Source organism: Melozone crissalis, unplaced genomic scaffold, assembly GCF_028551555.1.
Source record: "Melozone crissalis strain CALT ecotype California unplaced genomic scaffold, PUWL_Pcris_2 ptg000485l_1, whole genome shotgun sequence".
Classification (NCBI taxonomy): Eukaryota; Metazoa; Chordata; class Aves; order Passeriformes; family Passerellidae; genus Melozone; species Melozone crissalis.
The window spans coordinates 1-25,350 of record NW_026536196.1 but is presented as its reverse complement, the minus strand read 5'-3'; the positions used below and the strand labels follow the sequence as shown (position 1 = coordinate 25,350).

The following is a 25,350-nucleotide window of genomic DNA, read 5'->3' as shown; positions in this document are numbered from 1 at the left end:
GCGGCCACAGGGGACCGGGTGGTGACACGCGAAGCTGTGGGTGACATGTGAGGACACGGGGGATGTGTCCCACTGGTGACACGTGAGGCCACGGGTGACACTCGGTCCTAAAGGTGACACAGGAGTCCATAGGTGGCACCTGGTCCCACAGGTGACACCTGAAGCCACAGGTGACACTCGGTCCCACGGGTGACACACAAGCCCATGGGGACACCTGAACCACGGCAGGACACGGGTGGCACTGTGGGTCCCACAGGAGCCTGGTGACTGGGACCTTGTGCCTGTGTCCCCGTGCCAATGTCCCTGTGCCAATGTCCCCATGCCAATGTCCCCGCGCCAGTGTCCTCATGTCAGTGTCCTCATGTCAGTGTCCCTGTGTCAGTGTCCCTGTGCCAGTGTCCCCATGCAGTGTCCCCATGCCAATGTCCCCATGCCAATGTCCCCGTGCCAGTGTCCCCGTGTCACTGTCCCCGTGCCAGTGTCCCCGTGCCAATGTCCCTGTGTCAGTGTCCCAGTGTCCCCATGCCAGTGTCCCCGTGTCCCCCCAGCCCACATCGAGGTGATTCCCTGCAAGATCTGCGGGGACAAATCCTCCGGGGTGCACTACGGGGTCATCACCTGCGAGGGCTGCAAGGTGACACGGGGACATGGGGATGGGGGGGGGGGGACGGGGGACATTGGGGACATGGGGAGATATGGAGACATTGGGGACAGGGTGATGTGGGGACATGAGGACATGAGGGGAGGATATGGGGACATGGGGGATATGGGGACAGTTGGGGACATTGGGGACACAAGGATATGAGGGGGGACATGGGGACCTTGGTGAGCAGGGGGACATGGGGGGGGACAAGGGGGACATGGGGACATGGAGACACAGCGGAATATGGTGACAATGGGGGACATTGGGGGCACGAGGACATGAGGGGGGACATTGGGGACATGGGGACATTGGGGGACACGGGGAACATGAGGACATGAGCAAGGACTTGGGGACCTTGGGGAGCAGGGGGACATGGAGGGGACATTGGGACACTTGGGACGTGGGGACATTGGGGACAAGGGGGGAGATAGGCATATGGGGAAATGGGGACATGGAGGAATATGGGGACAGTTGGGGACATTGGGGACACAAGGACATGAGGGGGGACATGGGGACCTTGGTGAGCAGGGGGACATGGGGGGACAAGGGGGACATGGGGACATGTGGGGAGAACTTGGGGACATGGAGACACGGCGGAATATGGAGACAATGAGGGACATTGGGGACACGAGGACATGAGGGGGGACATGGAGACCTTGGTGAGCAGGGGGACATGGGGGGACAAGGGGGACATTGGGGACATGGGGACATTGGAGACATGGAGACACTGGGGACATGGGGACATGTGGGGAGAACTTGGGGACATGGAGGAACACGGGGACGATGGGTGACATTGGGGACTCGAGGGGGGGACATGGGGATCTTGGGGAGCAAAGGGACATGGGAGGGACATTGGGGGACATGGGGACATTGAGGGACATTGGGACACGGGGGACGTGTGGCCTATGGGGACATTGTCACAGGGGCTGCCACGGGTGGGTGTGGGGGCACCACGGGTGGCACCGGCGACGCGTGTGACACCGGTGCCACCGCAGGGCTTCTTCCGGCGCAGCGAGCGGCGCGGGCCGAGCCTGGCCCCGTGTCACCGCGGGCAGCGCTGCGACATCGACCGCGCCACCCGCACGCGCTGCCAGCACTGCCGCCTGCAGAAGTGCCTGCGCCTCGGCATGTCCCGCGACGGTGAGTGACAGCGCGGGGACAGCGCGGGGACAGCATGGGGACAGCGCGGGGACACCAGGGACTGTCCCTTGGGACACTGCTCTGTGACCCCGGGGGCATCGCTCTGCCTCTGGGGACAGCTGGAACCCCTGGGGACATCGCCCTGTGACCCTGGAGACAGCTGTACCCTCTGGAGACACTGCTCTGTGCTCTTGGGGACACCTGGAACCCCTGGGGACGCTGCCCTGTGACCCTGGGGACATCGCTCTGCCCCTGGGGACAGCTAGACCCCCCAAGGAACATCAATCTGGGACCCTGGGGACACCGCCCTGTGCCCTGGGGACATCGATCTGTGCCCTTGGGGACAGCTGGAACCCCTGGGGACATCGCCCTGTGACCCTGGGGACATCGGGGACTGTCCCTGGGGACACTGCTCTGTGCCCCCAGGGACAGATGGACCCTCTGGGGACATCAATTTGTGCCCTTGGGGACACCTGAACCTCCTGGGGACACTGCCCTGTGACCCTGGGGACATTGATCTGTGCTTCTGGGGACAGCTGTACTACCTGGGGACACCGGGGACTGTCCCTGGGGACATCACCCTGTGACCCTGGGGACATCGATCTGTGTTCTTGGGGACATCTGTTGTCCCACTCTGGGATCTGATGTCCCACTCTGGGGACACTGCCCTGTGACCCTGGGGACAGCTGGACCCGCCTCTGTTGTCCCCGCATTTGGTGACGCCTGTCCCCCAAAGCTGCAGACATCTGTCCCCTCCCTTGAGGACACCTGTCCCCACCTCGGTGCCACCTGAGGACACTTGTCCCCTGTCCCCTGTCCCTGTGCCACCTGAGGAAAATTGTCCCCTGTCCCTGCGCCACCTGGGGACAGCCCGAGGTGTCCCTGGGCTGGTGCCGCTCGGTGTCCCCGGTGCCACCCGCGCTGTCCCCTGTGTCCCCTCTGTCCCCGCAGCCGTCAAGTTCGGCCGCATGTCCAAGAAGCGGCGGGACCGGCTGCAGGCGGAGGTGCTGGAACAGCTGGAACAGCGGGAAAAGAACCGGGAACAAAACCGGGAACAAAACCGGGAACAGACCCGGGAACACCGGGAACAAACGCGGGAAAACCGGGAAGAAAACCGGGACCACCGGGAACGGCCGGAAAACCGGGAGAAAGGGGAAAAGGGGGAGAAATGGGAAAAGCGGGACCAGGACCGGGCGGCCCCGGTGCCACCGCAGCCCCCCCCGTTGTGGCGCTGTCCCCCGCTGTCCCCCGCTGTCCCCGCGGGCTGTCCCGGCAGGGCGTGGCCCGCGGAGGAGGCGACAAGGAGGGGACAGGACGGGGACAGCGCGGGGACAGCGGGGACAGGGCCGGTGCCTCTGCCCGGTGCTGGCGGCGTCCCGGAGTCACCGGCGGGGCTGGAGATCGGTGAGTGGCACCGGGACTGTCACCTGCGGGGGTGGCAGTGTCACCTGTCCGGGCGGGGGTGGTGGCACCTCGGGATGTCACCTGTGGGTGCTCCATGGTGGTGGCACCGCCTCTGTCACCCCCGGATGCCACCACGCTGGTGACCCCTTACCCATCAAGGCCACACACCGGGGCCAACCTCCCTGTCCCCAAGCCCTGAATGTCCCCTCAGAGCTGGTGACACAGTGTCATGTTGTCACACCGTGCCACCCTGGTGTCCTGCTGTCACACTGTGTCACCCCTGTGTCCTGCTGTCACCCCAGTGTCCTGCTGTCACACCGTGCCACCCCTGTGTCCCCTCAGAGCTGCTGACACAGAGTGTCCTGCTGTCACACCGTGCCACGTGCCACCCCTGTGCCGAGGACATCCAGGGCCACCGCTGGGCCACCTTCAGCCCCGAGGAGATCCGCGCCTACCAGAGCCAGGTGACACTGCTGTCCCCAAGGGAGGGTGACATGGCTGTCCCCAAGGCTGGGTGGCACGGGGGGTGACACGGCTGTCCCCAGCAGTGGGTGGGTGACACGGCTGTCCCCAGCGGTGACACGGGGGTGACACGGCTGTCCCCAGCAGTGGGTGGGTGACACGGCTGTCCCCAGCGGTGACACGGGGGGTGACATGGCTGTCCCCAGGGATGGGTGGGTGACACGGGGGTGACACTGCTGTCCCTAGGGTGACACGGGGGTGACGCGGCTGTCCCAGCAGTGGATGGGTGACACGGCTGTCCCCAGGGATGGGTGGGTGACACAGGGGTGACACGGCTGTCCCCAGCAGTGACACAGGGGTGACACGGCTGTCCCCAGGGATGGGTGGGTGACACAGGGGTGACACGGCTGTCCCCAGCAGTGGATGGGTGACATGGCTGTCCCCAGGGATGGGTGGGTGACACGGGGGTGACACGGCTGTCCCCAGCGGTGACACAGGGGTGACACGGCTGTCCCCAGGGATGGGTGGGTGACACAGGGGTGACACAGCTGTCCCCAGGGGCGGGTGGGTGACACGGGGGGTGACACGGCCGTCCCGCAGCCCATGGCGGCCATGTGGCAGCGCTGTGCCCGCCGTGTCACCGAGGCCATCGAGCGCGTGGTGGAGTTCGCCAAGCGCCTGCGCGGCTTCCGGCAGCTCAGCCAGCACGACCAGATCGTCCTGCTCAAGGCGGGTACGCGGCCACCGCCCTGTCCCCGTGGCACTGTCACCAACCCAGGGCCACCCCGGGCCGTGGTGCGCGCTCACAGCGACGCCCCGGGCCATTGTCACCGGCCCCAGGGACACCGCATCACATTGCCACCACCCCCAGGGCCACCCCACTGCATTGTCACCAGCTCCAGGGCCAGCCCATCTCACGGTCCCCAGCCCCAGGGACACCCCACTCCATTGTCACCAACCCCAAGGCCACCCCATCTCACTGTCCCCATCCCCAAGGCCACCCCACTCCATTGTCACCAGCCCCAGGGCCACCCTGTGCTCTTGTCCCCACCCCACTCCATTGTCCCTAGCCCCAAGGCCACCATGAGCCCTTGTCATCACCCCAGGGCCACCATGAGCCCTTGTCACCAGCCCCAGGGACATCCCGCTCCATTGTCCCCAACACCATGGCCACCCCACCCCATTGTCACCAGCCTCAGGGCCATTCTGTGCCCTTGTCCCCAGCCTAGGGACACTCCACCCCATTGTCCTCAGCCCCAGGGCCACCCCACCCCATTGTCACCAACACCAGGGCCACCCTGTGCCATTGTCCCCAGCCCCGTGGCCACCGCACCCCATTGCCACCATGCCCAGGGCCACCCCATCTCACTGTCCCCAGCCCCAGGGACACCCCACCCCACTGTCCCCAGCCTCTGTCCCCTCCATCCTCCTTGCAGACATGACAATCCCATGTGTCCCATGTTGACGTGACAGTCCCCAAAGTCCCCTCTATCCTCCCTGGCGAGGTGACAATCCCGTGTGTCCCACGGGGGAGGTGACAATCCCCTGTGTCCCGTAGCGAGGTGACAATCCTGTGTGTCCCACGGGGGAGGTGACAATCCCCTGTGTCCCGTAGCGAGGTGACAATCCCGTGTGCCCCACGGGGGAGGTGACACTCCCCAAACTCCCCCTCCACCCTCCCTGCCGAGGTGACACCGCCCGGGGCCACCCCCGCCGCCCCCCCCGTGGCCGGTGGCGGTGTCGCCGGTGCCAGCAGCGCTGTCCCCTCCCCGCGCGGTGACAGGTGCCATGGAGGTTGTCCTGCTCCGCATGTGCCGCGCCTTCGACGCCACCACGGGCACGGTGCTGTTCGAGGGCAAACTGGCGGGGCCCGAGCTCTTCCGCTCGCTGGGTAGGGCGGCGACACTTGGGGACGCCCGGGGACGCGTGGGGACAGCGGTGACACCGCGCTGTCCCCAGGGTGTCCCGAGCTGGTCGCGTCCGTGTTCGATTTCGCGCGGGGGCTGAGCGCGCTGCGCTGCTCCGAGAGCGAGCTGGCGCTGCTGAGCGCGCTGCTGCTGCTCAACGCCGGTCAGCCGCTGTCCCCGAGTGTCCCCGGGTGTCCCCGAGTGTCGCTCAGTGTCCCCCCGGTGTCCCCACCCCCTGTCCTGCTCCGTGTCCCCGCCCCGTGTCCCCGTGTCCCTCCCTGTGTGTTCCCCAAATCCGAAATGGGGTTTGGCCCTAAGCGGGGTGGGCGGCGGGGTGTCCCCAAGGTGTCCCTGAAGTGTCCCCAAGGTGTTCCTGAAGTGTCCCCAAGGTGTCCCTAAAATGTCCCCAGGGTGTCCCCAAGGCGTACCTAAGGTGTCCCCAGGGTGTCCCCAAGGTGTCCCTAAGGTGTCCTCAGGGTATCCCCAGGGTGTCCCTGAAGTGTCCCCAAGCTGTTTCTAAGGTGTCCTTAAGGTATCCCCAGCGTGTCCCCACGGTGTCCCCAGGCTGTCCCCCACAGTGTCCCCAAGGTGTCCCCACCCCCTGTCCTGCTCTGTGTCCCCGCCCTGTGTCCCCGTGTCCCTCCCCACGTGCTCCCCAAACTCCAAACGGGGTTTGTCCCTAAGCGGGGTGGGCGGCGGGGTGTCCCCAAGGTGTCCCTGAAGTGTCCCCAAGGTGTCCCTAAAATGTCCCCAGGGTGTCCCCAAGGTGTCCCCAAAGTGTCCTCACGGTGTCCCCAAGGTGTCCCTAAGGTGTCTCCAGGGTATCCCTAAGGTGTCCTTAAGGTGTCCCCAGGGTGTCCCTAAGGTGTCCTTAAGGTGTCCCCATAGTGTTCCCAGGATGTCCCCGGGTGTCCCTAAGGTGTTCCTGGGGTGTCCCCAAGGTGTCCCCGAGGTGTCCCCCACAGTGCCCCCAGGGTGTCCCCCAAGGTATCCCTTAGATGTCCCCAGGGTGTCCCCAGGGTGTCCCCCAAGGTATCCCCAGGGTGTCCCCAAGGTGTCCCCAAGGTGTCCCTAAGGTGTTGCCAGGGTGTACCCAGGGTGTATCCAGAGTGTCCCCAAGGTGTCTCCAAGGTGTCCTCAGGGTGTCCCCAGGGTGTTCCCAAAGTGTCCCCAAGCTGTCCCTAAGTTGCCCTTAAGGTGTCCCTAAGGTGTCCCCACAGTGTCCCCCACACTGTCCCTAGGGTGCCCCCAGGGTGTCCCCAAACCTCCGTCCCTCTTCCCACATCCCTGACCCTGTCCCCACACCCGTGTCCCTGTCCCCATGCCCCTGCCAGTGTTCCCTGTCTGTGTCCCCAGTTCCTGTCCCCACACCGGTCCGTGTCCCCACACCCCGTCCCTGTCCCCATCCCGCTGTCCCCATGCCCTGTCCGTGTCCCCACACCCTGTCCCTTTCCTTGTCCCTGTCCCCACACCCTGTCCCTATCCCTGTCCCTGTCCCCACATCCCTGTTACTGTCCCTACACCCTGTCCCTACACACCGTTCGTGTCCGTATCCCTGTCCCCACGCCCTGTGGGTGTCCCTGTCCCTGTCCCCAGCCCTGTCCCCGCTGTCCCCAGGCCCTGTCCCTGTCCCCAGCCGTGTCGGTGTCCCCGCTGTCCCCATGTCCGTGTCCCTGTCCGTGTCCCCAGCCCTGTCCCCGCTGTCCCCATGTCCGTGTCCCCAGCCTGTCCCCGCTGTCCCCAGGCCGGCCGTGGCTGCAGGACCGCCCGCGGGTGGCGCGGCTGCAGGGACAGATCGATGTCGCCTTCCGGGGGCTGCTGCGCCGGACCCGCCGCGAGGGGATCCTGCCACGGGTGGGGACACCGCGGGGGGACACGGGGACACCGGGGAGGGGACACCGGGACACGGGGGGGGACACCGGGACACCGAGGGACACCGGGGGAGAGGACACTGGGGACATCGAGGGACACCGGGACACCGAGGGGGGACACCGGGACACCGGGACATGGGGACATCGAGGGACACCGGGACACTGAGGGGGGAGACAATGGGGACATCGAGGGACACTGAGAGGGGACACAGGGACACCGGGACATCGGGGAGGGGACATGGGGATACCGGGACACCGCGACACCGGGGAGGGGACACGGGGACATCGAGGGACACGGGGATACCGAGGATACTGGGGTGGGGACACGGGGACACCGGGGGAGAAACACCGGAGAGGGGACATCGAGAGACACGGGGACATCGAGGAGGACACAGGGGGAGAAGCGGGTGACACGGGGGGACACCGGGGAGGGGACGCCGGGACACCAGGACATCGAGGGACACGGGGATACCAGAGAGGGGACAAGGGAGGACATGAGGGGACATCGGGGGGACACAGGGAAGAGGACAAGGGGACACCAGGGAGGGACACCGGGACATCGAGGGACAGGGGGAAACCGGGGAAGGGACACGGGGGGACACTGGGGGGTGACACCGACACACCGGGGAGAGGACACCGGGACATCGAGGGACACGGGGACACCGAGAGGGGACACGGGGACATCGGGGAGGGGACATGGGGGTCGGGGGGGTCCCTGGAGATCTTTGGGCATGAGGGGGGAATTTGGGGACATTGGGGGCGACCCTGGGTCAGGGGGTTCCCCTCGCGTGTGTCCCCTCGGTGTCCCAGCCGTGTCCCCTCAGTGTCCCCGTGTGTCCCCGCGGTGTCACAGCCGTGTCCCCGCCGTGTCCCCGCAGCTGCCCGCCCCGGGCCGGCTCCGCGCTCTGTGCTCGCAGCACCTGGAGCAGGTTCAGGCTTTCCGCCGCCTGCACCCCGCGGGGGTCTCGGCCGCCTTCCCGCCGCTCTACCGGGAGCTCTTCGCCCCCGACGCCGCCGATGGCCCCGCGGGGACCCGCTGAGCGCCACCGGGGACAACCGGGATTACCGGGACCGCCCCTGCCCCTGGGGATGCTCCCACCCAGGCACCTGCCGGGAATGCGGCGGCGTTTGAGGGCAATAAAGGCGTTTTTGGGGACCGCGTGTGCGTGGGCTCCGTTACGGGGACACGCGGGGACACCGGGAGCGGCGTTAGAGCCCCGCCACGTTCAGCCCTCCGAGTTCCTATAGGCTGTTATGCCTGTCACTCAAACAAGGAGGCGGGCATTAGGATTTTCTGGCTCGCTGATTGGTTCTCCTCTCCGCTACTCGCTGCTGATTGGTTACTTTATTCCCGTTATTTCCCGCCCCCGCATGCGGGAGGTCTCGCGGGGATTGGCCGCTGCTCCGCAGGCGGTGATTGGGTGGGAGCGATGCGGGGCCGCGCTGTGATTGGCTGGGAGGGGAGGAGCCGCGATGTGATTGGTGGAGAGCGGGAGGAGGCGTGGCCAGCGGCGGGGCGCGGGAGGCGGCGGCGGCACCGGGGCCGCACCGGGCCCGAACCGGGGCCGGGCCCGAACCGGGGCCTTGCGGGGCCGGGCTGGGCCGAACCGGGGTCGCTGCAGGGCCGAGGGGCGGCCCTGGCACCTGCAGGTACCGTGAGACCACCGGGGGGGCGCGGCCGAGGCGGCTGCGGGGGCTCCGCTGTCGCTGCACCGGGCCCGGGGCCTGCACCGGCGCGCCCGGAGCCGAACCCTCCGTGAGGGGGCGGGTGGGGAGTCCCCGGAGTGGGGGTGCAACGCAGTCCGGCCGCACCGGGAGCTCCCGGTGGGCTCTCGGTAACCCCCGGTAATCCCCCGGTAAAGCCCGGTAAAGCCCCGTCCGCAGCCGGCCATGGCGGGACGCGGCCCCGTGCACAGCCTGAGCAGCCTGCAGAAAACCGCCCTGCTGCTGGGCGTCCCGGCCGCCGCCACCGTGCTCTACATCCTGTACCGGCGCTACCGGGAGAGCCGAGGTGGGTCCGGGTCTCACACCGGGGCCTGGCCTGACCCCCCCGGGACCACCGGGAGCTCCCTCGGGGCCCTCCGCGGGGAAGGGGAACCCGCGGGAGCCGCTTTGCCCACCGGGAATTGCCTTGTGAGCTCCTCGCTGTCCCTTTGGGGACACCCTTGGGGACACCCTAAGGACACCCTGGGGACACTTTGGGGACACCTTGGGGACACCCTAAGGATATCCTGGGGAGCCTTTGGGGACACCAGGGGAACTTGGGGACCTTTGGGGACACCCTGGGGACACTTTGGGGACACCCTTGGGGACACCCTTGGGGACCTTTTGGGGACACCCTGGGATTCCTTTGGAGACACCCTTGGGGGACACCCTTGGGGACACCCTGGGGACATCGTGGGGACACCCTGGGGACGCTTTGGGGACACTTTGGGAGCACCTTGGGGACACTTTGGGGACATCCTTGGGGACACCCTTGGAGACATCCTGGGGACCTTTTGGGGACACCCTGGGGACACCCTGAGGACACTTTGGGGACACCCTTGGGCCACCCTGGGGACCCTTTGGGGACACCCTGGGGACACTTTGGGGACACCCTTGGGGACACCCTAAGGACATCCTGGGGGACATTTTGGGGACACCCTTTGGGGCCACCCTGGGTGGTCTTTTGGGGACTTTCTGGTGACACCTTGGGGACCCTTTGGGGCCACGCTGGGGACACTCTGGGGACACTTTGGGGACACTTTGGGGACCCCAATGGGAAGTGGGGGTGTCTTTTCCCAGTGGGAATTCTCTGTTTGTCACCCCCGTCCCCGAGGCTGTCCCCACCCCTCGGTGTCCCCTTGGTGACCCAGCCGTGTCCCCGTGTCCCCTCAGAGGCGCAGGTGACACTGGTGGCAGACGAGGGGCTGGAGGTGACGGTCAGGGTGCCCCGCACGGCCCTGAAAGCGCTGATCGGCCGCCGGGGGGCCACCATCAACCAGGTGGGGACACTGGGGGGTACTGGGAGCACTGGGGGAACTGGGGGTGCTGGGAACACTGGGATGGGGAACTGGGGGAACTGGGAGTGATGGGATGGGGAACTGGGGGAACTGGGAACACTGGGGGATACTGGGAACACTGGGGGAACTGGGGGTGCTGGGAACACTGGGATGGGGAACTGGGGGAACGGGGAGTGATGGGATGGGGAACTGGGGGAACTGGGAACACTGGGGGATACTGGGAACACTCGGATGGGGAACTGGGGGAACTGGGATGGGGAACTGGGGGAACTGGGAACACTGAGGGATACTGGGAACACTCGGATGGGGAACTGGGGGAACTGGGAACACTGGAATGGGGAACTGGGAACACTGGGATGGGGAACTGGGGGAACTGGGATGGGGAACTGGGGGAACTGGGGGAACTGGGAACACTGGGATGGGGAACTGGGAACACTGGGATGGGGAACTGGGGGTGCTGGGAGCGCTGGGGGCAGCACTGGGGGTACTGGGAACACTGGGGGAACTTGGGGAACTGGGAACACTGGGAGGGCTTGGGGCAGCACTGGGGATACTGGGAGTGCTGGGGCAACTGGGAACTGGGGGGACTGGGAACACTGGGAGTGCTGGGGAACTGGGAGAACTGGGAACACTGGGGGAACTGGGGGAACTGGGAACACTGGGGGAACTGGGGGTGCTGGGAGGGCTGGGGGCAGCACTGGAGGAACTGAGAGTGATGGGGGAACTGGGGGTGCTGGGGAACTGGAGGTGCTGGGGAACTGGGGGAACTGGGAGTGCTGGGGAACTGGGAGTACTGGGGGGACTGGGAACACTGGGAGGGCTGGGGGAACTGGGAGTGCTGGGGCACTGGGGGAATTGGGGGAATTGGAAGCGCTGGGAGTGCCAGGAGTATGGGGAGCACTGGGGGAACTGGTGGCACTGAGAGCAATAGGAATGCTGGGGGTACTGGGAGCACTGGGGGTGCTGGGAGCAGTGGGGGAACTGGGGGCAATGGGGACACTGAGAGTGCTGGGAGTGCTGGGGGAACTGGAGGCACTGGGGGAACTGGGAGTACTGGGGACACTGGGAGCACTGGCAGTACTGGGGGAAGTGGGAGTGCTGGGAGCACTGGGAGTGCTGGGAGCACCGGGAGCACTGGGGGAACTGGGAGCACTGGGAGCACTGGGGACACTGGGGGAAGTGGGGGCACTGGGAGCACTGGGAGCACTGGGAGCACTGGGGGAACTGGGAACACTGGGAGCACTGGGGACACTGGGAACACTGGGGGAACTGGGAGCACTGGGAGCACTGGGGGAACTGGGAGCACTGGGAGCACTGGGGGAACTGGGAGCACTGGGGGAGCTGGGGGCACCAGGAGTGCCACCTCCTCACCATCGCCGCAGCTGAGGCAGGAGACGGGAGCGCAGATCGAGGTGGAGGAGGAGGAGGAGGAGGAGGAGGAAGGGCAGTCGCTGGTGCAGATCTCGGGCTCGCCGGGCCAGGTGTGCCGGGCCAGGGCGGCCGTGCTGCGCATCGTGGCCGACAGCGCCCCCGTGGCCGAGCAGCTGCGCGTGCCCCAGCGGGCCGTGGGCAGGATCATCGGTACGGGGCACCCCTAAGCCTGGAGGCATCTTCCATAGCCACAGGGACACCCCAAATCCCAAGGGAACCCCAAATCCCCGAGCAGCTGCCTGTGCCCCAGCGGGCCGTAGGCAGGATCATCGGTACGGGGCACCCCGAAACCTTGGGGGGAGCTTTTGTACCCCCTGGGACACCCCAAATCCCACGGGAACCCGAAATCCCCAAGCAGCTCCATGTGCTCCAGTGGGCCATGGGCAGGATCATTGGAACGGGGCACCCCAAATCCCAAGGAAAACCTTCTGTATCCCCAGATCCCACGGGGAACCTTCTGTATCCCCTGGGACACCCCAAATCCTGGGTGAACCCCAATCCCAAACTCCCAATCCCCAAACCCCCTTCCTACCCCCAAACCCCTTTCCCCATTCCTCATTCCCTTTGCCCCCCGCCCCAAACCCCGTCTCCCCGTTCATGCCCCCCGGTTCCGCTCCCGGTTCCCCGCAGGCCGCGGCGGGGAGACCGTCCGGGCCATCTGCCGCAGCTCCGGGGCCCGCGTGGAGTGCGGTGCCCACGACCCCGAGGGCAGCCTGGCCCCGCTGCGCATCATCCGCCTGCTGGGGACGCGCTCCGAGGTGGAGGCGGCCAAGGTGAGCGCGGATCCGCCGCTTTTTGGGGGGCTCCTTCACCCCCCGGGACCCTCATCCTCCTCCCGGTGCTCCTGGTAGAAGCTGATCATGGAGAAGCTGTCGGAGGACAAGGCGTTCCGCCGGGAGCTGGCGCAGGCGGCGGCCGCGCGGTGCCCGCGGAAGCAGCCCCTGGGCAGCCGCCGGGAGCCGCCGGTGCCGCCCGCCGCCGGTGGTGCCCCCGGGAGCGCCGCGGGGGGATGGCAGGAGTGCTGGGATGCCGAATGGGCACCGGCGGGCGGCACCGGAGCGGCGGCGGGGAGCGACGGGATGGAGGCGGAGATGGGGAGCGAGGAGCGCCGGGATGCGGGAGAGGAGCCCCGGGAGCCCCGGAATGCAGGAGAGGAGCCCCGGGAGCTCCGGGATACCGGAGAGGAGCCCCAGGAGCTCCGGGATACCGGAGAGGAGCCGCCCGTGGCCAAGTTCGAGGGTGAGAGCGGAGCTGGGGCGGTTCCCGCTGGGGATTTTGGGGTGAGGATGGATTTTCTGGGGATTTTGGGGTGTGGGGAGGGATTTTGGGCAGTTCCCTCCATCCTTCCTGTGCCTTTCCTGGAAGGATTTTGGGGATTCCCTCAGTCCTAGGGCTCTCCTGTGCCTTTCCCAGAGGGATTTTGGGGGTTCCCTCCATCCTGGGGCTCTCCCATTTGGGGGTTCCCTCCATCCTGGGGCTCTCCTTTGCCTTTCCCAAGGGATTTTGGGGTTCCCTTCATCCTGGGGCTCTGCTGTGCCTTTCCTGGAAGGATTTTTGGGGGTTCCCTCCATCCTGGGGCTCTCCCATTTGGGGGTTCCATCCATCCTGGGGCTCTCCTGTGCCTTTCCCAGAGGGATTTTGGGGGTTCCCTCCATCCTGGGGCTCTCCCATTTGGGGGTTCCATCCATCCTGGGGCTCTCCTTTGCCTTTCCCTGAGGGATTTTGGGGGGGATTCATGGGATTCCCCTCATGCTGTGGCTGTCTTGGTGGGATTTTGGGGGGATTTTGGTTGGATTTCGGAGAATTTGGGGTGGATTTCGGTGGATTTTGGGTAGATCTCAGTGGATCTTGGGTGGATTTCAGTAGATTTTGGGTAGATTTCAGTGGATTTGGGGTGAATTGCAGTGGATTTTGGGAAGATTTCAATGGATTTCAGGTAGATTTTGGGTGGATTTCAGTAGATTTTGGGTAGATTTCGGTGGATTTTGGGTGGATTTCAGTGGGTTTTCGGTAGATTTCAGGTAGATTTTGGGTAGATTTCAACGGATTTCGGGTAGATTTTGGGTGGATTTCAGTGGATTTTTGGTAGATTTCAGTGGATTTGGGGTAGATTTTGGGTAGATTTCAGTGGATCTGGGGTGGGTTTCAGTAGATTTCAATTGATTTGGGGTCGATTTTGGGTAGATTGCAGTGGATTTCAGTGGATTTTGGGTAGATTTCAGTGGGTTTGGGGTGGATTTCAGTGGATTTTGGGTGGATTTCAATGGATTTCAGTGGATTTTGGGTAGATTTTGGGTAGATTTCAGTGGGTTTGGGGTGGATTTCAGTGGATTTTGGGTAAATTTCTGTGGATTTTGGGTAGATTTTGGGTAGATTTCAGTGGATCTGGGGTAGGTTTCAGTAGATTTCAATGGATTTGGGGTAGATTTCAGTGGATTTCAGTGGATTTTGGGTAGATTTCAGTGGATTTTGGGTAGATTTTGGGTGGATTTCAGTGGATCTGGGGTGGGTTTCAATGGATTTCAGTGGATTTTGGGTAGATTTCAGTGGATTTTGGGTAGATTTCAGTGGATTTTGGGTAGATTTTGGGTAGATTTCAGTGGGTTTGGGGTGGATTTCAGTGGATTTTGGGTAAATTTCTGTGGATTTTGGGTAGATTTTGGGTAGATTTCAGTGGATTTTGGGTAGATTTCAGTGGATTTCAGTGGATTTGGGGTAGATTTTGGGTAGATTTCAGTGGATCTGGGGTGGGTTTCAATGGATTTCAGTCGATTTTGGGTAGATTTCAGTGGATTTGGGGTAGATTTTGGGTAGATTTCAGTGGATTTCAGTGGATTTTGGGTAGATTTTGGGTAGATTTCAGTGGATTTTGGGTAGATTTCAGTGGATTTCAGTGGATTTGGGGTAGATTTTGGGTAGATTTCAGTGGATTTCCGTGCTCTGGGGCTGCCCCAGTGCCCAGCCCAGATTTCAGTTTCCCTGCTGACGAGCACCTGGACGTTTACGTGTCGGCGGCCGAGAGCCCCGGGCACTTCTGGATCCAACTGCTGGGCACGCGGAGCCTGCAGCTGGACAAACTGACAGCTGAGATGGGGCTCTTCTACCAGAGCAGCCCCCCCGTGAGTCCCCTGTGTCACCTGTGTCCCCTCAATGTCCCCTGTGTCCCCTCAATGCCCCCTGTGTCCCCTCAGTGTCCCCTGTGTCCCCTCAGTGTCCCCCATGTCCCAGCACTGAACAAGTTCATGGCCAAGATGGGGCACTTCTACCAGAGCAGCCCCCGCCGTGAGTCTCTTCTGTCACCTCTGTGTCCCCTCAGTGTCCCCTCTGTCCCATCTGTGTCCCCTCTGTGTCCCTCACCATGTCCCCTGGTGTCCCAGCACTGTCCCCTATCCCGTGTCCCCTTCTGTCCCAACACTGTCACGCTGTCCCCATATCCCCTCTTGTCCCTTTGGGGACACCCTTGGGGACACCCTGGGGACACTTTGGGGACACCCTGGGAAGTGGGGGTGCCTTGGAGTTCCCTGTCCCCACCATGTCCCTGTCCCCATGTCCCTGCTGTCCCAGCACTGTGTCCCTCCCATGTCCCTTATCCCCATCCTCTGTCCTGTCCCACCACTGTCGCCACCATGTCCATGTCCTCCTGTCCTTCTGTCCCCATGTCCCTGCTGTCCCAGCACTGTCCCCTATCCCATGTCCCCCTGTCCCTATGTCCCCTTCTGTCCCAGCTCTGTCCCCACCATGTCCCTTACCCCCATCCCGTGTCCCCTCCTGTCCCAGCACTGTCCCCTTGTGTCCCTCCCATGTCCCCTGACTGTCCCCATGCCCCTGTGTCCCTCCCTGTCCCCTGAGTGTCCCGGTGTCCCTCTGTCCCTCCCGTATCCCCTTCCGTGTCCCCTGACTGTCCCTGTGTCCCTCCTGTGTCCCCTGACTGTCCCCATGTCCCTGCTGTCCCAGCACTGTCCCCACCATGTCCCTTACCCCCTGTCCCCATGTCCCTGTGTCCCTCCCATGTCCCCTCATGCCCCTCCCTGTCCCCTGACTGTCCCCGTGTCCCTGCTGTCCCTTCATGCCCCTCTCATGTCCCCTGACTGTCCCCATGTCCCCGCCCTCCATGCCCTGTCCCACCATATCCCCTGACTGTCCCTGTGTCCCTCTGGTGTCCCCTGACTGTCCCCATGTCCCTACTGTCCCTTCATGCCCCTCTCATGTCCCCTGACCGTCCCCGTGTCCCTGTGTCCCCTCATGTCCCTCTCATGTCCCCTGACTGTCCCCATGTCCCTGCTCTCCATGCCCTGTCCCACCATGTCCCCTGACTGTCCCTGTGTCCCTCCCTGTCCCCTGAGTGTCCCCTGACTGTCCCCAGGTGCCACCCCCGTCCGTGCACCCCGGTGCCATCGTGGCCGCGCCGTACCTGGACGATGGCGAGTGGTACCGGGCGCGGGTGTTGGGGACACTGGACAACGGCCACCTGGACCTGTACTACGTGGACTTTGGGGACAACGGCCAGGCCCCCCCCGAGGCCCTGCGCGCCCTCAGGTGTGCGGGGGGTGGCGCTGTCCCCGTCCCCTGGGGTAACGTCCCTGTCCCCAGGGAGTGCCACCGCCGTGTCCTTGCAGGAGCGACTTCCTGAGCCTGCCCTTCCAGGCCATCGAGTGCAGCCTGGCCGGGATTGTCCCCAACGGTGAGAGGGGTGGGACAGCTCTGTCACCTGGGGTGGGACAGCTCTGTCACCTGCTGGGGTGGGACAGCTCTGTCACCTTGGGTGGGACATAGCAGTGTCACCCTCTGGGGGTGGGACAGCTCTGTCACCTCCTTGGGTTGCACATGGCACTGTCACCTGGGGTGGGACATGGCAGTGTCACCCTCTGGGGGTGGGACAGCTCTGTCACCTCCTTGGGTTGCACATGGCACTGTCACCTGGGGTGGGACATGGCACTGTCACCTCCTGGGGGGGTGGCACAGAGTCCATTCCCAGGCTGTGTCACCGCTGTCCTGGTGTGTCCAGTGTCCCACTGTCACAGTGTGTCCCCGTGTCACCGCTGTCCTGGTGTGTCCAGTGTGACTGGTGTGTCCTGGTGGCACCATTGTCCTGCTGTCACTTCTGTCCTGGTGTGTCCCACAGGTGGCTCATGGCCCTGTCGTCGTGTCACTGTCACAGGTGTCCCCATGTCCCTGTCTCATTGTCCCCATGTCCCCACAGGTGGCTCATGGCCTGAAGCCCTGCAGGAGTTCGATCAGCTCCCCTGTCCCTGTGTCACTGTCACAGCTGTTCCTGTGTCACTGTCACAGGTGTCCCTATGTCCCCACAGGTGGCTCGTGGCCTGAAGCAGCCCTGCAGGAGTTTGACAGGCTCAATGGTCACTGTCACAGCTGTCCCCATGTCCCCGTGTCACTGTCCCCATGTCCCCATGTCCCCGTGTCACTGTCCCCGTGTCCCCACAGGTGGCTCGTGGCCCGAGGCCGCCCTGCAGGAGTTCGAGTGTCCCTGTGTCACTGTCACAGCTGTCCCCGTGTCCCCACAGGTGGCTCGTGGCCCGAGGCCGCCCTGCAGGAGTTCGAGTGTCCCTGTGTCACTGTCACAGGTGTCCCCATGTCCCCACAGGTGGCTCGTGGCCCGAGGCCGCCCTGCAGGAGTTCGATCAGCTCAGTGCTCACTGTGTCACTGTCCCCGTGTTCCCATGTCCCCGTGTCACTGTCCCCATGTCCCCACAGGTGGCTCGTGGCCCGAAGCCGCCCTGCAGGAGTTCGAGTGTCCCTGTGTCACTGTCACTGTCCCCGTGTCCCCACAGGTGGCTCGTGGCCCGAGGCCGCCCTGCAGGAGTTCGAGTGTCCCTGTGTCACTGTCACAGGTGTCCCCATGTCCCCACAGGTGGCTCGTGGCCCGAGGCCGCCCTGCAGGAGTTCGATCAGCTCAGTGCTCACTGTGTCACTGTCCCCGTGTTCCCATGTCCCCGTGTCACTGTCCCCATGTCCCCACAGGTGGCTCGTGGCCCGAGGCCGCCCTGCAGGAGTTCGAGTGTCCCTGTGTCACTGTCACAGGTGTCCCCGTGTCCCCACAGGTGGCTCGTGGCCCGAGGCCGCCCTGCAGGAGTTCGATCGCCTCACGGGCTGTGCCCAGTGGGCCCCGTTGGTCGCTCGGATCTGCAGCTACGGCCCCGCGGGGCCCTGCCTGCGCCTCTACACACACTGCCAGGGACAGGTCAGTGACAGCTGCCACCAACTGTCCCCTAGGGCCACCAGAAATGTCCCCAGGGTCACCAGAACTGCCCCCCGTTGTCCCCATTCCTGGTGTCACCAGAGCCACAGGCAGATGTCTCACCAGGGTCACCAGGTGTCACCAAGTGTCCCCAGAACTGTCCCCAGGTGTCTGAAGTGTTCCCATTTCTGGTGTTACCAGAGCCACAGGCAGGTGTGTCACCAGTGTCTCCAGGTGTCACCAAATGTCACCAGAGCTCTCCCCAAGTGTCCCCAGGGTCACCAGAACTGTCCCCAGGTGTCCCCTTTCCTGGTGTTCCCAGAGCTGTGGGCAGGTGTCTCACCAGTGTCACCAGGTGTCACCAAGTGTCCTCAGAACTGTCCCCACGTGTCCCCAAGTGTCTCCAGGGTCACCAGAACTGTCCCTAAGGGTCATCAAACTGTCTCCAGGTGTCCCCAGGTCACCAGAACTGTCCCCAGTATCCCCATTCCTCGTGTTCCCAGAGACATAGGCAGGTGTGTCACCAGTGTCCCTAGTGTCCCCAGGGTCACCAGAACTGTCCCTAAGGGTCACCAGAACTGTCCCCAGGTGTCCCCTTTCCTGGTGTTCCCAGTGACACGGGCAGGGGTCACCAGGATCCCCAGAACTGTCCCCAAGTGTCCCCAGGGTCACCAGAACTGTCCCCAGTGCCCCCATTCCTGGTGTTCCCAGCTACAAGGACAGGTGTGTCACCAGGGCCACCAGGTGTCCCCAGAACTGTCCCCAGGTGTCCCCAGAAGTGTCCCCATTCCTGGTGTTCCCAGAGCCACAGGCAGGTGCATCATCAGGGTCCCCAAGTGTCCCCAGAAATGTCCCCAAGTATCCTCGGGGTCCCCAGAACTGTCCCCAGGTGTCCCCATTCCCGGTGTTCCCAGTGACATGGACAGGTGTGTCACCAGGGTCACCAGAATTGTCCCCAGTGTCCCCAGGTGTCCTCACTCACAACTGTCCCCATTCCTGGTGTTCGCAGTCACACAAACAGGTGTGTCCCTAGTGTCACCAGTGTCCCCAGAACTGTCCCCAGTAACTGTCCCCACCCCTGGTGCCCCCTGTGCCACAGCCAGGTGTGTCCCCAACTGTCCCCTCATGCAATTCCCGCCATTCCCTGTCCCCTCATTGTCCCCTGTCCCCGGTGTCCCCGCAGAGCCTGGACGTGGGAGCAGAGCTGGTGCGTTTGGGCTACGCCGTGCCCGGGCCGCCCGAGGAGCCCCCGGTGAGCTGCTCCCGGTGTCCCCGTGTCCCCTCACGGTGTCCCCTCACGGTGTCCCGGTGTCCCGGGAGGGCTCATCCCGCTCTTCCCGGCAGGACAATCTCGGCTGCGCCCCCATCCCGAGCCCGGTGGAGCCCGGGGACAGCCCCGGGGACAGCCCCGAGACCTCGTCCTGCCTCAGCGTGCCCGGTGAGCCCGGTGTGTCCCGGTGACACCGTTCAGTGACACCATTCCCGGTGTGCCCCCGGGAACGGTGTCGGGACCCCCCTGACCCCTCCCCGCTCCCGCAGCCGCCGCCGCTGCCGTGCCCGGGGACGCCGTCACGGTGACCTGAAGCTGCCCGGTGCCACCGGGAGCCGCTCCCGGTGCCGCCATCCCGGTAACCGGAGCCGCTCCCGGTGCCACCACCGAGTGCAATCCCTTCTCCGGAGCCCTCCGGGAGGCCGCACCGACAAATCGCGGGGATCTCCGCTTGTGCCTCTTGTCGGGACACGACACACCGCGGCCGAGGGCCGGCGGTGCCCCTTCCGTTACCGGGAGTTCCCGGTTCCCTCGCCTTGTTTTGCTGTTCCGTTGCACTAATTGTGGTTCTGAGTTAATAAAGTTGAAGGTTTCTCAGCGCTCCGTTCTCGCCGCGGCGGCTCCCAACGGGAACCGGGAGCAGGCGCGCCGCGGGCAGCCCCCGGTGGGGTCCTTCCGGTCCGGTGCGCCCGTCCCGCGCAGGCGCGCTGAGGGCAGCCCCGCCGGGCTTTGCGCAGGCGCAGTGCGGACAGCGCGGGGTCCTCAGCGCCGTGAGGGGAGCGGGGCCGCCATGTTGGGCCCGGGGGCGGCGGGACGGGTGCTGAGCCGGGCCCTGAGCCTGAGCCATGGCCCGGTGAGGGCGGGAACACCGGGAGTGGCGGGGGGACGGGCCCTGAGCCTGAGCCATGGCCCGGTGAGGGCGGGGACACCGGGAGTGGCGGGAGGCGCCTGGGGGTGGGTACCGGGGGAACGGGACGGGCTTTGACCCAGAGCGAAGCGGCACCGGGGATGGGGGGGCCGGGGCCGGGGCCGGGGCCGGGCCTGGGGTCGGTGCCGGGGGTGGCGGGACGGGCCCTGAGCCGGACCCATACCCCCGTTATGGAACCCTATAGACCCCATAGGCCCTGTAGACCCCATAACCCCTTTATGGGACCCTATAGACCCCATAGGCCCTATAGATCCCATAGACTCTATAGACCCCATAACCCCATTATGGAACCCTATAGACCCCACAGTCCCTGTACCGTACCCAGCCCCATAACCCCTGGTCGAGTTCCCCTCATAATGGGGCTGTAATCCCCCATTAGAGCCCCCCCAGACCCCATAACCCCCCACAGCCCTCAGAGACCCCATAACTCCCCATTGTTATGGGAATGATGGGGCTCAGTGCCCCATCCCAAACCCCATTCCCATTGGGACCCCTCTGGAGCATTCCGAAACCCCACAGGGCTCAGTGCCCTGTTCCCATCAGAACCCTTTAGAACATTCCGGAACCCCACAGGGCTCGGTGCCACATTCCCTTTGGGACTCTCGGGAACATTCCATATGTGCAGGTCTCGGTGCCCCATTCTCATCAAAACCCTTTAGAACGTTCCAGAACCCTGCAGGGCTTGGTTCCTTGTTCCCATCAGAACCCTTTAGAACATTCTGGAGCCCCTCAGGTCTCGGTGCCCCGTTCCCATCAGAACCCTTTAGAATGTTCTGGAACCCCGCAGGACTTGGTGCCCCATCCCAAGCCCCATTCCCATCAGAACCTTCTGGAACATTCCAGAGCCCCACAGGGCTCAGTGCCCCTATTCCCATCAGAACCCTTTAGAACATTCTGGAACCCCTTGGGTCTTGGTGCCCCGTTCCCATCAGAACCCTTTAGAACATTCTGGAACCCCTTGGGTCTTGGTGCCCTGTTCCCATCAGAACCCTTTAGAACATTCTGGAACCTCACAGGTCCTGGTGCCCCGTTCCCATCAGAACCCTTTAGAACCTTCTGGAACCTCACAGGTCTCAGTGCCCCATTCCCATCAGAACCCTTTAGAACCTTCCGGAACGTTCCATCCCGCAGGCCTCGGTGGTGGTGGAGCGCGTGTGGCCGGTGCCGCTGGCCCGGGCTGGAGCCGCTCCCCGGCTACACCCGCGGCGACACCGGGTGTACCGAGTGCTGAGGGACGGGAAACACCAACCCCGGGGGGACATGGAGCTGCTGCTGAGCCGGGCCGTGCAGGGTGAGCTGGGGGTGCCTCGTTCCCTTGGGGTGCCTCATTCCCTTGGTCTGGGGGGCCTCATTCCTTTGGGTCTGGGGTGCCTCTTTCCCTTGGGGGGGCCCTCATTCCCTGGGTCTGGGAGTTCCTAATTCTCTTGGGGGGCCTCATTCCCTGAGTCTGGGGGGCCTCATTCCCTGGGTCTGGGGGGGCCTCATTCCTTTGGGTTTCGGGGTTCCTTGTTTCCTTGGGGGGCCTCATTCCCTTGGGTCTGGGGGACCTCATTCCCTTGGGGTGCCTCATTCCCTGGGTCTGGGGGGGCCTCATTCCCTTGGGTTTCGGGGTTCCTTGTTTCCTTGGGGGGCCTCATTCCCTGGGTCTGGGGGGCCTCATTCCCTTGGGTCTGGGGGGCCTCATTCCCTTGGGGGGCCTCATTCCCTGGGATCTCCTTCCCTGAGGTCTTGGAATTCTTCATTCCCTTGGGTCTGGGGGTTCCACATTCCCTTGGGTCTGGGAATTCCTTCTCTGGGATCTGGGAGTGCCTCATTGCTGGGGGTCTGGGAGTTCCTCATTCTCTGGGAATTCTTCATTCCCTGGGGTCTGGGAGTGCCTCATTTTTCTGGAGTGCCTGATTCCCTGGGAATTCCTCATTCCCTGGGGTGGCCTCATTCCCTTGGGGTCTGGGGGTTCCTCATTCCCTGGGAATCCCTCATTCCCTGTGGTCTGGGGGGGATCCCCTTCCCTGGGGTTTGGGAGTTCCATGTTCCCTGGGAATTCAGGAATTCCGTGTGTCCTTCCTGGGAATTCTGTGTGGCTTTCCCAGGAATTTCGTGTGCCAATCCTGGGAATTTCGTGTGCCCAGCCCTTCTTGGGAATTCCATGTGGCCTTCCTGCGAATCTCAGGAATTCCATGTGCCATTCCTGGGAATTCCTCCATCCCAGCCCTTCCTGGGAATGGGATTTTTGACCCCCCCCAAACCCAACAATTCCCTGGGATTTCTCTTTAATTTCATGGAATTTTATATCAAATTTACCCCCCTTGGGCTGTACCCCCCAAGCTACCCTGGGAGTTGGGATTTTTCCACCATTCCCAGCTGAATTTTAACTCTCCAAACCCAACAACTCCCTGGAATTTCTGTTAAATCTCTGGAATTTAACTCCCTTTGGGATGGATCCAGACCCCTGCCCTGGGAGTTGGGATTTTTCCACCATTCCCAGCTGAGTTTTAACTTTCCAAACCAAACAATTCCCTGGAATTTCTATTGAATCTCTGGAATTTAACTCCCTTGTGATGGATCCCCACCCCTGCCCTGGGAGTTGGGATTTTCCAGCCTTCCCAGCTGAATTTTGACTCCACAATCCCAACAATTCCATGGAATTTCTATTGAATCTCTGGAATTAAACCCCCTTGGGATGGATCCCCACCCCTGCCATGGGAGTTGGGATTTTCCAGCATTCCCAGGTGACTTTTCCCCATTTTCCTGGCAGACCTGGGCAGCCGTGGGGACGTGGTGAGGGTGAAGAAGAGCCTGGGCAGGAACAAGCTGCTGCCCCAGGGCCTGGCCGTGTACCCATCCCCGGAGAACCTGCGCCTCTTCCAGCAGGAGAAGGAGGTCAGCAGCTCCTCAGGACCTTGGAAAAGCAGGAATTGGGGTTTGGAGGCTCTTTGGGATCATCCCACACCATTTTTGGGGGTTTTTTTGGGGTGGGAGGTGCTGGTTTCCTTAGGAGTGCAATCCCAAGGTGAGCCTGGAGCCATAAAAAATTCCTGCACAGGAGGGTTTGGGATGAGGGGAGAACTCTCCTGGCCTTGCCAAGGGATGATTCCTTCCCTTTTATCCTTCTCCATCCTTGGGTTTTTCCATTTTATCTTTCAATCCCTGTTTATTCCCACTTTTCCTCAATCTGTTTTCCTCAATTTCTTCTTCCCAATCCCCATTTTCCCATTTATCTTTCTAAATCTCGTTTTCCCCCCATTTTCTCTTCTCAGTCCCGTTTTTTGCCTCCTAAATCTTTTCTGTTCCCCTCTTTTTCGTCCTTTATCCAGTTTTTTTTCCTCATTTTGCCTCCATTTTCATTCCTAAATCCCATTTCCTCCATTCTCCCTCTAAATCTCATTTTCCCTTTTTGCCTCCTAAATCCCAGTTTTTCTCCCATTTCCCCTCCTAAATCCCATTTTCCCCTTGTTTTCTCCCCTCAATCCCATTTTTTCTCCTCAATCCCAGTTTTCCCCCCATTTTCCTTCCTAAATTCCATTTTCCCCTCTAAATCCCATTTTCCCTTTTTTGCCTCCTAAACAATCCCACTTTTTCCCCATTTTCCTTCCTAAATCCCAGTTTTTTCCCTTTTCCCTCCTCAATCCCATTTTTCCTTCTCAATCTTAGTTTTTTTCCCCATTTTCCTTTCTGAACCCCCATTTTCCCCCAATTTCCCATCCTAAATCCCATTTTCCCCCATTTCCCCCATTTTTCCCCCATTTCCCAACCCAATCCCCCTAATCCCATTTCCCCCCCATTTTCCCTTCTCAATCCCAATTTTTCCCTCCTCAATCCCATTTTCCCCTATATTTCCCCCATTTCCCCAATCCCATCCCTGCTAAATCCCATTTTCCCATTTTCCCCCATATTTTCTCCATTTCCCCCCATTTTCTCCCCATTCCCCCAATCCCATCCCTCCTAAATCCCATTTTCCCCCATTTTTCCCCCCCATTTTCCCCATATTCCCCCATATTTCCCCCATTTTCCCCCATTTTTCCCCCATTTTCCCCCATTTTTTCCCCATATTTCCCCCACATTTTTCCCCATTTCCCCCATATTTCCCCTGTATTTTCCCCATATTTCCCCCATATTTTCCCCCACATTTTTCCCCATATTTCCCCCATATTTCCCCCACATTTTCCCCATATTTCCCCCATATTTTCCCCATATTTCCCCCACATTTCCCCCACATTTCCCCCACATTTTCCCCATATTTCCCCCATTCCCCACCCCCTAACCCCATTTCCTTCCCCCCAGCTGGCTCAGCAGGGGAAGCTGGAAGAGCCCCAAACCCAGAGTGGGAAGAAGGTGAGCAGGAATCCCCCACCCCAAAAAACCCCAAAAAAAAACCCCAAAAACCCCCAAATCCCAGGATTTCCCCCATTCCTAAATCCCTTTTCCCTTTTCCAGACCCTGGAGTTCCTGAGGCGCTGCCGGCTCCAGGTGGGGATGAAGAACAACGTGAGCTGGGAGCTCAGCCCCGACATCGTGGCCCGGCACTTCCTCAAAAATGTGAGGGGATTTGGGGGGTTTTTGGGATTTGGGGGGATTTTGGGATTTCCAGGGTCAAATCCCAGGGTTTGGGGTCGTTCCTGAAGGATTTGGGGGGTTCAGGCCAGCCCTGCTCCTGGATTTGGGGCTATTTCTGGGTTTTGTGGCGTTTTGGGATTTGTGGGGTTTTGGGATTTGGGGGCTTTTTGGATTTATGTGGTTTTGGGATTTCTGGGTTTTGGGATTTGGGGGGTTTTGGGATTTGAGGGGTTTTTGGGATTTCCAGGGCCAAATCCCAGAATTTGGGGTCGTTCCTGAAGGATTTGGGGGGGTCAGGCCAGCCCTGCTCCAGGATTTGGGGCCATTTCTGGGTTTTTGGTGTTTTGGGATTTGAGGGGTTTTTGGATTTATGTGGTTTTGGGATTTCTGGGTTTTGGGATTTGGGGCATTTTTGGGATTCTCAGGGTCAACTCCCAAGGTTTGGGGTCGTTCTTGAAGGATTTGGGGGGTTCAGGCCAGCCCTGCTCTGGGATTTGGGGCTATTTCTGGGTTTTGTGGCTTTTTGGGATTTGGGGGGTTTT

The 25,350-nt window shown here is 62.4% G+C and overlaps 3 protein-coding genes across 5 annotated transcripts; all 3 read left to right on the top strand.

Moving 5' to 3' along the window:
- The first annotated feature begins 559 nt into the window (after positions 1-559).
- RORC (RAR related orphan receptor C) lies at positions 560-8,467 on the top strand. The gene is made up of 9 exons (XM_054295067.1): positions 560-634; positions 1,639-1,783; positions 2,735-3,187; positions 3,530-3,651; positions 4,250-4,382; positions 5,433-5,540; positions 5,609-5,719; positions 7,301-7,410; positions 8,306-8,467. The coding sequence occupies exons 2-9, from the start codon at positions 1,771-1,773 to the stop codon at positions 8,465-8,467; spliced, it is 1,212 nt and encodes a 403-aa protein (XP_054151042.1). The 5' UTR covers positions 560-634; positions 1,639-1,770.
- Positions 8,468-9,153: 686 nt separating this feature from the next.
- Positions 9,154-19,639, top strand: TDRKH (tudor and KH domain containing). The gene is made up of 12 exons (XM_054295055.1): positions 9,154-9,438; positions 10,305-10,411; positions 11,812-12,010; positions 12,491-12,633; positions 12,712-13,099; positions 14,816-14,979; positions 16,224-16,396; positions 16,477-16,541; positions 17,920-18,059; positions 19,240-19,308; positions 19,401-19,494; positions 19,596-19,639. Exons 1-12 carry the CDS (start codon positions 9,318-9,320, stop codon positions 19,637-19,639), a joined length of 1,707 nt encoding a protein of 568 aa, XP_054151030.1. The 5' UTR covers positions 9,154-9,317.
- Positions 19,640-20,075: 436 nt separating this feature from the next.
- On the top strand, positions 20,076-24,891 carry MRPL9 (mitochondrial ribosomal protein L9). 3 transcript variants are annotated; one of them, XM_054295076.1, is made up of 5 exons: positions 20,076-20,179; positions 21,386-21,545; positions 23,010-23,134; positions 24,536-24,586; positions 24,689-24,891. In XM_054295076.1, exons 1-5 carry the CDS (start codon positions 20,117-20,119, stop codon positions 24,872-24,874), a joined length of 585 nt encoding a protein of 194 aa, XP_054151051.1. In that variant the 5' UTR covers positions 20,076-20,116; the 3' UTR covers positions 24,875-24,891. The 3 variants fall into 3 exon arrangements, with proteins under 3 accessions (XP_054151051.1, XP_054151049.1, XP_054151050.1); XM_054295074.1 differs by having other exon boundaries at positions 20,102-20,239; XM_054295075.1 differs by having other exon boundaries at positions 20,102-20,239; positions 23,010-23,135; positions 24,540-24,586.
- The last annotated feature ends 459 nt before the right edge of the window (positions 24,892-25,350 follow it).

What these genes read in the sequence shown, in the direction of transcription:
- RORC (XM_054295067.1), top strand. An exon ending in CGAGCTCTTCCGCTCGCTGG is followed by an intron (nt 5,541 to 5,608) that starts GTAGGGCGGCGA and finishes CGCTGTCCCCAG; the next exon opens with GGTGTCCCGAGCTGGTCGCG. An exon ending in GCGAGGGGATCCTGCCACGG is followed by an intron (nt 7,411 to 8,305) that starts GTGGGGACACCG and finishes GTGTCCCCGCAG; the next exon opens with CTGCCCGCCCCGGGCCGGCT.
- TDRKH (XM_054295055.1), top strand. Translation starts at nt 9,318, where the DNA reads ATGGCGGGACGCGGCCCCGTGCACAGCCTGAGCAGCCTGCAGAAAACC. An exon ending in GGCCGTGGGCAGGATCATCG is followed by an intron (nt 12,011 to 12,490) that starts GTACGGGGCACC and finishes GGTTCCCCGCAG; the next exon opens with GCCGCGGCGGGGAGACCGTC. An exon ending in GGCCGCCCGAGGAGCCCCCG is followed by an intron (nt 19,309 to 19,400) that starts GTGAGCTGCTCC and finishes TCTTCCCGGCAG; the next exon opens with GACAATCTCGGCTGCGCCCC.
- MRPL9 (XM_054295074.1), top strand. Translation starts at nt 20,117, where the DNA reads ATGTTGGGCCCGGGGGCGGCGGGACGGGTGCTGAGCCGGGCCCTGAGC. An exon ending in TGAGCCTGAGCCATGGCCCG is followed by an intron (nt 20,240 to 21,385) that starts GTGAGGGCGGGG and finishes TCCATCCCGCAG; the next exon opens with GCCTCGGTGGTGGTGGAGCG. An exon ending in GCTGAGCCGGGCCGTGCAGG is followed by an intron (nt 21,546 to 23,009) that starts GTGAGCTGGGGG and finishes TTTTCCTGGCAG; the next exon opens with ACCTGGGCAGCCGTGGGGAC.